This window comes from Poecilia formosa, unplaced genomic scaffold, assembly GCF_000485575.1.
Source record: "Poecilia formosa unplaced genomic scaffold, Poecilia_formosa-5.1.2 Scaffold739, whole genome shotgun sequence".
NCBI classification, from domain to species: Eukaryota; Metazoa; Chordata; class Actinopteri; order Cyprinodontiformes; family Poeciliidae; genus Poecilia; species Poecilia formosa.
This window is the reverse complement of record NW_006800678.1, coordinates 27,276-37,183: the sequence shown is the minus strand read 5'-3', so window position 1 is coordinate 37,183 and position 9,908 is coordinate 27,276. Positions and strand designations below refer to the sequence as shown.

At 51.8% G+C, this 9,908-nt stretch overlaps 1 protein-coding gene across 4 annotated transcripts; it reads left to right on the top strand.

Moving 5' to 3' along the window:
• The first annotated feature begins 1,141 nt into the window (after positions 1–1,141).
• On the top strand, positions 1,142–8,972 carry tbc1d2 (TBC1 domain family, member 2). 4 transcript variants are annotated; one of them, XM_016666547.1, is made up of 17 exons: positions 1,142–1,671; positions 2,204–2,792; positions 3,358–3,469; positions 4,703–4,823; positions 4,902–5,020; positions 5,188–5,366; positions 5,431–5,700; positions 5,815–5,946; positions 6,055–6,165; positions 6,276–6,448; positions 6,529–6,640; positions 6,863–7,063; positions 7,129–7,316; positions 7,386–7,506; positions 7,576–7,761; positions 7,862–7,983; positions 8,076–8,972. In XM_016666547.1, exons 2-17 carry the CDS (start codon positions 2,205–2,207, stop codon positions 8,272–8,274), a joined length of 2,934 nt encoding a protein of 977 aa, XP_016522033.1. In that variant the 5' UTR covers positions 1,142–1,671; position 2,204; the 3' UTR covers positions 8,275–8,972. The 4 variants fall into 4 exon arrangements, with proteins under 4 accessions (XP_016522033.1, XP_016522032.1, XP_016522034.1 ...); XM_016666546.1 differs by having other exon boundaries at positions 1,142–1,736; XM_016666548.1 differs by lacking the exon at positions 1,142–1,671 and having other exon boundaries at positions 2,482–2,559; positions 2,679–2,792.
• The last annotated feature ends 936 nt before the right edge of the window (positions 8,973–9,908 follow it).

The window sequence follows — 9,908 nt, the reverse complement described above, 5'->3', positions numbered from 1 at the left end:
AAGATTAACAGCGACATGGAATGTGTGTATTTAGGTCAGTGACCCGAAGACGAGACGGACAAAAACAGAATAAATGGATAATTGTTCGCCTCACAAAGAGTAAAGAGAGACAAACAATCAAAAGGTGGGCGGACTAACAAAATAGAAAATCAAAAGGACAGCAGGAAGCAGTGATAAAACTGTAAAAACAGAAATACAAAAATTACTAAATGCATATGAAATTACTTTAATCAAATCAATCTAAAACACATTATAAACACTGCATATAAACCAGTACTCTAAATTCAAACTGGTGCAGTCCGACCAAATAAAAAACAATATAAGAGACAGAAACATACAATTCAGTCTGATTAAAAGAGACAAATGTATAAAGCCTACCTGCGTCACCAACAGGCCCTGAATAAAAACACCATCAGCAGGTATTTCCTTCTTCTTCTTCTTCTTCTTCTTCTTTTGATTGTTATTGGCGGCTGGCATCCAACTTAAGGTGCATTTAGCGCCACCTACCAGACTGGAGTGAGGCCATCAGAGATCTCAGAGGGAATTTAACACCTTAATGATGTTTACGATGTGCAAATTCACATCTCAACACACTCATTAATACATGTATGAATGCATGAGCATGCACCGGCATACACACACCTACATACATATATTCTAAATGCGATTAATTAACCCAGTGTTATTTAAAAACCTAAGCAAGAGATTTCTAACATAATTTGATTTATTTCCTAAAAGATTAAACATACAGTCCTATATTCGTTCTGCTTAGTAATGATTTTAAAAGCTGATGTTCCTCTGAGTATTTATCACATTCTAACATGGCTCCACTGTTTCCACCTGATTACAATAACTACAAACCACATTCTCATGCTTTCTTATTCTAAACAGAGAACTATTAAGTCCAGAATGCCCAATTCTAAGTCGAGTCATAACCACTTCCACCTTCCACTCAAACAATTACTACCTCCCACAATCTTTTGAATAGCATGTAACTGTCTTCCATTATCATCATTATCCCATTGCTCCTGCCAAATCTTCATAATTTCTTTTTGATTTTTGAATAATAGATCAGTACGTATTTATTTACGTATTTATTTAAATTTAGATTCTAGATTAAAAAATGTTCCAGATACTGCTAATTCATTTGAAAATATCTGAAAGGAATCATAATGAGTCAACGCTACAGTTCTATAAATCTGTTAGTTTTGTTCAGTTACTATTTTCATTCTGAAAGTTAATTTGCACCAACTGGATTTACTTCAGACATCATTTAATTGTTGATATTCAAAATAAACGTTTCAGATGGTCAGTACTGCAAAAATCTTGAGTTGACAATTAGTGCCAATATGACGTAATTTCTTCCAAAGTTAATTATAGATTTCTTAATTTGATCAATTTCTTATTCTTGACTAATCTAGTCAAACTATTTTCAGATACCTGCACTGGTCATGTGGTGAAGCAGATTTTATGTCAAAACGGCCTGCCATAGAACCACGTGACTCAGCCCCGCGCCTTAACTCCAGCTCTGACGTCGCTTCTGGAAGCGGGACTTTTCCTGCTCTTATTTTGAAGTGAAGAGCGGAAGTTGGGTGTGTTTGGGTCGGAGCGGAGCGGGAGCTGCGGGACACGAGCCGCTGAGAGAGGGGCGCGAGACACAAACACCAACAGGTAAACAACAACAACAGCAGCAGCCAATCAGAGCCGCCGGGTGCGCCCAGGCCCCGCCCACTCAGGTAAGACCTCTGCAGAACCGAACCTGTTGGTTCCGGGTTCTGGTTCCTTCCTTCTGACCTGACCCACTGCTGCCAGTTAGAACCTCAGTCTGGTTCCGCTCAGTAAGTCCCAAATGGTTCTGTTCAGGTTCTGCTGGAGTGAACCAGAACCAACCCAGGTTCTGGTTCCGTTTGACCCACTTAGATAGAACCGGACCAGAACCAGGCCAGCACCTTCCTGGTCTGACTCTTTACTGCTACAGAACCAAACCAGCCCGGTTCTGGTTCCGTTTGACCCACTTAAATCAAACAAAGCCTTTTTCACCAGAACCAGAGAAGTTCTGCAGCGGATTGGAACCAGAACCGGAACAGAACCTGGTCCGATTGGATCGCAGCTGCAGCTTCACTGTGAGGAGCCAGAACCTCAGACAATTGGATCAGAACCGGTTTCAGCCCGGTTCCGTCTGACCCAGTTCTTCTCCTTGCAGGATGGACAGAGGAAGTCCCGCCTCCGACTCACTTCCTGTTCCCACTGACCTGATCCGGATGGGTCCAGACTCTCAGAACCAGGAGGCGGTGCAGAGCGGACCCGGCTGCCTATCCAGGTCACCAGAACCAACAGAACCTCCTTCAAGCCCACAATCAACCGGACCAGAACCTCCTGGTTCTGAGCAGACGGAACCAGGAGGTTCTGGTCCGGTTGATTGTGGGCCAGAAACAAGTTCCCGCCCAGTTCTCCAGAACCCAGAAGGCTCTACAGATCAGGCTGAGGAGGAACCAGGTTCTGATCCATCTGAGGTTCTGACTGCCGGACCAGAGGAACCTAGAGTCCCCGACGCTGCAGGTGAGCCCAGGCTGTGCGGCTTCCTGCAGAAGCAGGCGGGGCCCCTGAGGGCCTGGAAGCGGCGTTGGTTCAGCTACGAACAGAACCAGAACCAGCTTTTCTACTTCCGCTCACCGCAGGACGTGGCGCCGCTGGGCCAGATCCGACTCAGCGGCGCCACCTTCACCTGTCCGCTGAACGCTGAGAGCGGCACCTTCCACATCCAGACGCCCGAACGCACCTTCATCCTCAAGGTAGGAACTCCAGGTCGGGCCGGGCCGGGTCGGGTCGGGTCGGTCTGGTTATATTCGGGTAGATCTGAGTATGGAAAGCCAGCGAGGCCAATAATTTTTAAACTTTATTCTCTTCTGGAGTTCTACTGGTTCTACTGGACCAGTCAGTGAAGGTTCTGGCATCTTTCTGGAAAGAAAGACAGGAAAGGTTTCCATAACAGTACCAGACCGGGTACTGGTCCAGAAATCCAACTCCAGTCCATTTTCCTAGAGAGTCCGGTTCAGTTGGTGAGGTGTGAATGGTAATCGACCTCTGACCTCCAAACCTCAGTCTGGGTTCAGTTTGAATGTGAACGGCCAGCAGACTGGAGACTGCTCCAAAAGCAGGAAGTGGGCTACAGTGCAGGGCATTCTGGGTAAATACAACCAAAGCTAACGTGTTAGCAGAGAGAGAAACCACGGCAGCTGGAATTTTGGCCCTGCTAACATTCCGTATCTGATCCTGGTTAGCAGAAACCTCTGAGACGTGTCTCCTGACTGGATCAGAACCCGACCCGACCCGACCCGACCCCCTCCTGTGTTTCAGGCGGTGAGTCAGGAGCTGATGCTCTACTGGCTGCAGCAGCTGCAGGTGAAGCGGTGGCAGCACCGTAACACGTCTACTGGACCGGACCGGACCAACACCAACAACCTGACAGGTGAGATCCACCAGAACAAGTCGCTCTGGGTTTGATCCCAGGTTCTGGTTCTGGTTCTCTAATGTTCTCTGAAGAACCTCTGAGTTCAGAAGCAGAACATCTGGACTCCTGTCCTATGGATTTTATTTAGCATATAGGAAACAAAAACACGCCACACTTTCCAGATTTTTCTGTTAGAAAGAACCAATCATTTTCTTTCCTGGTCCAGTTGGAACGGGTCACAACGGGTCGGAACCTGGGGAAGTTCAGAGGGTGTGAATACTTTCTCGAGGTGCTGTTTGTGGTTCTACTGGTTAAACTGGTGTTAATGATGTTTGAACTGGTTCAGATAACGGTTCTGCTTTGGGTCGCCTGGTTCTGGTTCTGTTCATGTTGTTCTTTAGCTGACTGGTTCAGCGGTTCCGGTCCAGGATGAACTGGCCCCAGAGGAATGACCCAGTTCTGTTGGTAACTTGTATGTGGTTCTGCTGGAGCATTTACTGGTTGAACTGGTTCAGATGGTCCGACATCCTGTCCCCCCTCCCCCACCTGTTGGGAAAGCCTTCCTGCAGGAGGGAGCAGCGCCGTCTGACTCACTTCCCTGAATCGGAGCGGGCCTCACTGAGTCAGAACTGCCCCGCTCCTCATCAGGGAGTCGCTGTGCTCTGGGCCGTTTCCATGGAAACAGCTGTCAACAGGAAGTCTGGTTCTTCTGATCCAGGGTCCAAACAGTTCTGACCTACTTCCGGCACATTGCGCTTCAAAACTCGGATTACATCATCCTGAGGACAGGAAGTGACATCACAGCTGCTGCTGCAGGCGACAGAATGGCAGGAAGACAGGACGGTTCTGGTTCTGTATATCAGCAGGTTCAGGTATTCACTTCATGTCCCAACTCGTTCAGAGCTGCAGCGCCGCCGCCCCCTGCAGGCCGGACAGCGCCACTGCAACGCTTCCAGTCCACAGGGGAAACAAGCCACAGGTGACCCGGTTCTGAAACATGACTGATCAGAATCTGGACCAGAGCCGTCTCTGGTCGGGTTTTGGGCCTGGATGGACGTGTAGAACTGGGCTTTATGGACCCGGTTCCTCTCTGAACATTCCTGCTCAGAACTTTTCACCCCACAGATTGATCACCTTCACAGGTCAAATGATCAGCATGGTGCGCTGCCCCCTGCTGGCCGCTGCAGCTCATTACAGGAAGTGACGTTTCCTCCACGCCTCCTGCTGAGGTTCTGTTTCCTGTCTAAGCAGACAACTTCCTGCCGAGGCAGCATGGTCCTGTGGGCCTGGTGGGGGAGGCGGCGGCCATCGCTCCGGCCCAGCGCTCGATGCTCGCCAGCGTCTCCATCAAACACCCGCTCATCCAGTTCCAGTGAGTGGATCCGGAAGGTTCTGACTGGGTTGTTGTCTTGTTGCTCAGCTGACCCCGTCTGATTCTGGTTCTGAACAGGAACTCGGTCCACAGTCTGAGGAAGAGAACATCTCAGGACTCCAGTCAGAGCTCAGTGTTCTACGTCAATGATCTGCCTTGGACCGGAACTGGGCCGGAGGACGGCGGCGCCCCCGCAGGTAGCGCAGGGTACTGCAGGTACCGAGTTCCTTCTGGGTTCTGGACGGTTCTGGGTTTGACCCAACCCAGTTAGAGGGCAAACAGAACCTTCGGGAACCCAGAGCCGGTGCAGGACCGGCTTCTTTCTGAAAGCTCATCCTGATGACATCACATCCTGTCTCCTCAGATGCCCCTGCGGCCGACCCCGCAGGTCAGAGGTCGGCGTCTCCGTCCCGCAGCTGGAGGTCCAAGTCCCGGGTCTCGTCCTCCGTGTTGGACCCCTGTGGGGACGCGGCGTCCTCGGAGCGGACGTCCCGCCTGCAGCAGGAGAAGCAGATGCTGATGAAGGAGGTCGAGGCTCAGAAGGTGAGGCGGTTCGGCCGGACCCGCCGCTCCTCCAGAACCAGAACCGACGCTGTGTGTTCCTCAGGAGCTGGTCTGGATCCTCCATAAGGCGCTGGAGGCGTCGCAGCTGGAGAAGCGCAGCTGCAGTGAGTTCCTGGCGGTGCAGGACGAGCAGCAGCGCCTGGAGCTGCTGCGGCACGGCGAGCGGCTGGCGGCGGACCTGAGGGCCCGGCTGGACGGCGCCAAGATGGAGGCCGAGGTGCTGAGGCGGCGCCTGGACGACAGAGACGCTCAGCTGGCTGAGCTGCAGGAAGAGGTCAGGCTGCTGGAGGAGAAGAACGCAGCCAAGCAGCAGGTGAGGACAGGCGACCTCCAGATGACCTCTAGATGACCTTTGGGTGACCTCTGAGGTTCTGGTCATCTGATCCTGTTTCCAGCTGCACTGATTGTACTTCCTGTTTCCTGTCAGGTGATCATGAAGCTGACTGATCAGGTGACCTCCTGCCTGTCGGACCCTCGGCACCCGGACTCCTCTGGACCCGCCCAGAACCAGAACCCTCAGAACCACAAGCAGCTCCAGCAGCAGATGGACAATCTCAAGGTGGAGTTCAGCTGCCTCACCTGATCCGGTTCCGGTTCTGATCCGTGTGTAGAGTTTCGTAGGATGAGGTCTGGTTGGTTCTGACCCGGTTCCGGTTCTGTTCTTCAGGACGACTTGGCGGCGTATCAAACCCAGAACCGGTTCCTGAACTCAGAGATCTACCAGCTGACCAAACTCTGGAGGAAAAGCTCCGAGCAGGAGAGGAGCCTGATGGTGAAGGTGGGAACGCTGGGAACGCTGGGAACGCTGGTGCAGGTCTGGTTCCTTACTGGACCTAGCCCGGTCCTGGTTCTGCTTCTCATGTTCCTGCTCTCTGATTGGCTGGACAGTGTGCGTACCTGGAGGCCACCAACTGCCAGATGGAGAGCCGCTACCTGGGCGTCCTGCGGAGTCTGCAGGAGGCCAAAGCTCTGGCTCCGGAGCAGCAGGAGGCCGTGCAGCGGCTGATCCAGGACGCCCTGGGCGGAGAGGCGAAGGGCGTCGTGAAGCTGAGCGCGGACAGGTAGGAACACCTGGACACCAGCTTCCTGCTCTCGTTCCCTGACAGGAAACGGGTAAATGCGCCCTGTGTTCCGTCTGCAGGGATCATGACGAGTACGGCTTTAAGATCGTCCCCGACTACGAGGTGGAGGACATGAAGCTGCTGGCCAAGATCCAGGCACTGGAGATCCGCGGCCACAGCCTGCTGCAGCAGGTCAGACTGTGCCCAGAGCGCCGACTGACAGGCCGCTGCTTGAATGCCTGCAGACACAATTCAGGGTTTACTGTGTCACTGTTCATGACATCATAGAATATTAGAAGCTTTGCTGAAACCTGATTGGCTGACAGAGCAAACATGAACTGTTACTGTATAAGTGTTTCTTGCTGCTCTAACCCACCGGGCCGGTTCTGGTTCTGGTTGTGTCTGTCCCGGCAGGACAGCATGGAGCGCCCCCTGCTGGCCCGCTGGGCGCAATACCTGGCCGGCCGCTCAGAGGACGATCTGTGTCCGTCTCCAGAGCTCAAGGCTCTGCTACGCTCCGGCGTCCCTCAGCAGTACCGACGGAGAGTGTGGCGCTGGCTGGTCCGGACCAGAACCAGAACCGTCTGGGAGCGCCACCCACAGCGGTACCAGCAGGTAGGCCGACGCACTGGGCCGCCGCGGTCCGGGCGAACCGTGACTGACCCTCATTGCGCTTGCAGCTGTGCGAGAAGAGCCAGACGTCGCCGCACCCGGCCTGCAGGCAGATCCAGCTGGACCTGCACAGAACCCTGACCACCAATCAGAACTTCTCCTCACCCTCAAGCCCCGCCCTCCAGCAGCTGCGCCGCGTCCTGCTGGCGTTCTCCTGGCAGAACCCGGGGGTCGGCTACTGCCAGGGGCTTAACAGGTAGGAGGGGCGACACCGGGTCAGGTGACCCCCATGGTGACCCCATGGTGACTTTGCGGTGCCCCTCAGGCTGGCGGCCATCGCCCTGCTGGTGCTGCAGAGCGAGGAAGACGCCTTCTGGTGCCTGGTGGCGCTGGTGGACGCCATCATGCCTCAGGACTACTACACCAAGAACCTGCTGGCCTCTCAGGTGAGTCTGCAGCCGGGCGCTGTCCTGCCCGGTGACGGAGTCGCCCACTGATGATGCGTTCGCGTTCAGGCTGACCAGCGGGTCCTGAAGGACTTCATGGCAGAGAAACTCCCCCGGCTGGCGGCGCACCTGGAGAGTCACAGGGTCGACGTGTCGCTGGTCACCTTCAACTGGTTCCTGGTCGTCTTTGTGGAGAGTCTGCCCAGCGACATCCTGCTGCCGCTGTGGGACGCATTCCTGTACGAGGGCTCCAAGGTACCCTCAATGCACCACACCACCAAACTGACTTTGAACGCACCACAAGAGAAACTGCCCCTGCTGCCCCTGTAACCAGTTGCCTCGCCTCCGGCTGCAGGTGATCTTCAGGTACGCTCTGGCTCTGTTCAAGTACAAAGAAGACGACCTGCTGAAGATCCACGACAGCGTGGAGATCTACCAGTACCTGCGCTTCTTCACCAAGACCGTCACCGACAGCAGGTACGCCTTCCGTCTGTGTGTGGGAACACTCAGGGTTCCAGCAGACACTCGGCGTAGCTCCACTGGCTGTAAATGGGGTCTCTCCTCAACAGGAAGTTGGCGGCCATCGCTTTCTGCGACATGAACCCGTTCCCGCGGCGCCTGCTGAGGAACCGCCGCGTACTGCACCTGGAGCGCCTGCAGGGGGAGCTGCAGGAGCTGGAGGAGCAGCAGAAGGAGTTTGTGACGGAGAGCGCCCAGCGGAAAGACAAGGAGCTGGACCCGGCCAGTGAAGATGATGAGGAGCTTTAATGAGAGGGAGCGTCACGGACGGTTACCATGGTAACCGCTCCCTGGTTTGCTCCCCTGGACTTAGACATTGTTATCAAAGCTGTAAATAAATGTTCTGCAGGTTTAAATCCCTGTTTCTTCATTAAACCAGAACATTTCTTGTTTTTATCAGGTCAACAACAGAAACTAACAGAAGCTAACCCATATGTGACATAACTTCAGGAATTATCTAAGACGGAGGTCTCATTCTCGCGGCCCGCAGGACGTTGTCTGGTGGCCCCACCGTGATATGAAAGTATAATATTAGTGGGGCCCACAGGGTGAGGGGCCTCTGAAGGAAGTCCCGCCCACCGTTCCTCGTCATGGCTAACATTCGGTGCTAGGCTAAGCTACACTGACTTCATGCACACTACGCTTGTAACAACAGAGCGGCGGATGACGGACCAGTCCGGTACCAGTTTCCCTTCCCTGCAGTCGCCATTCCGGTTCTTTCTACCATTAATGTCATGATCAAACGCAGAGAAAGGCGACTGCTACCGGGCTGCGTCATCCGCCGCGCTGCTGTGACAAGTAGAAGCGGTGATGACGTCACAAGACGTTCTCCATACTTGCTAGCTGGCTAAAGACTTCTATGAAACGTAGAACAAGAGCGACGCCAAGTGGAATAAACTTACGGTGTGTTCACACTGCAGCCTGAAGTGACCCAATTCCGATTTTTTTTTTTTNGATGCACCACCAGATGAACTACTTTCTCTTGAGCAGCAAGTCATCAAGTTCTTCAGCAGCAAAGGGATTTTGCTGGACAGTAAAACTATTGCTGCTTGTTATACAATGCCGCAAAAACCAAATACAAATCTGGATAAAAGGAACAAAAAGACAAAATATCATTCTTCGATTAGTGAGTACAAAACATAAAACTGAACTGCTAAAAGTTGTAAAAAATTTAAAGGGGACAGATGTGTTTGTGAATGAACACCTCACAAAGAAGAATGCAGAGATTGCTTACCAAGCCAGGATGTTGAAGGAGAAAAAAATACAGGCCACAAGGACAACTGATGAAGACACTGATAAAACTTAATGGTTCTCCTGAGCAAGCTACGGTTCTAACCATCAGAAATCTTGTTGAGCTGGAGAAATATAGACGACTTGGTGCTTCTAGGGTTGAGGTTCTTTCTATTTTTATTTATTTATTTTGTTAGCATTTCTGTTTTTTGTAGTTTTGAACATACTGATGGAAGTGAAGAATATATCATGTGGTCTTTAGTCAAAGAATGCAATTTAAGTGTTTTGATCTTACAGATCATAAATTTTATGATATTGAAACTGATATAGACCCAGAGACCAATTTCAGTTATAAATCTAAACAGCACTGTGAATATTATTCTGAAGACAGTATTAATGTGGGGTCAGAGGGCTTTTCATTAATTCACTTTAATAGTAGGAGTATGCACAGCAATTTTTCTCAGATAAAAAAACTACCTTCAAAAATCTGATGAGAAATTTAGTGTGGTAGCAATCTGAGAAACTTAGATTACTGAGAAATGATCTGCTGGATGGTTTAGATCAGAGGTCTCATTCTCGCGGCCCGCAGGACGATGTCTGGTGGCCCCACCCCGATATGAAAGTATAATATTAGGGGCCCACAGGGTGAGCGG

Coding starts and splice junctions, on each gene's coding strand:
- tbc1d2 (XM_016666547.1), top strand. CDS start 2,205: ATGGACAGAGGAAGTCCCGCCTCCGACTCACTTCCTGTTCCCACTGAC. Junction 6,166..6,275: donor AGAGGAGCCTGATGGTGAAG/GTGGGAACGCTG, acceptor TTGGCTGGACAG/TGTGCGTACCTGGAGGCCAC. Junction 7,317..7,385: donor TACTGCCAGGGGCTTAACAG/GTAGGAGGGGCG, acceptor GGTGCCCCTCAG/GCTGGCGGCCATCGCCCTGC.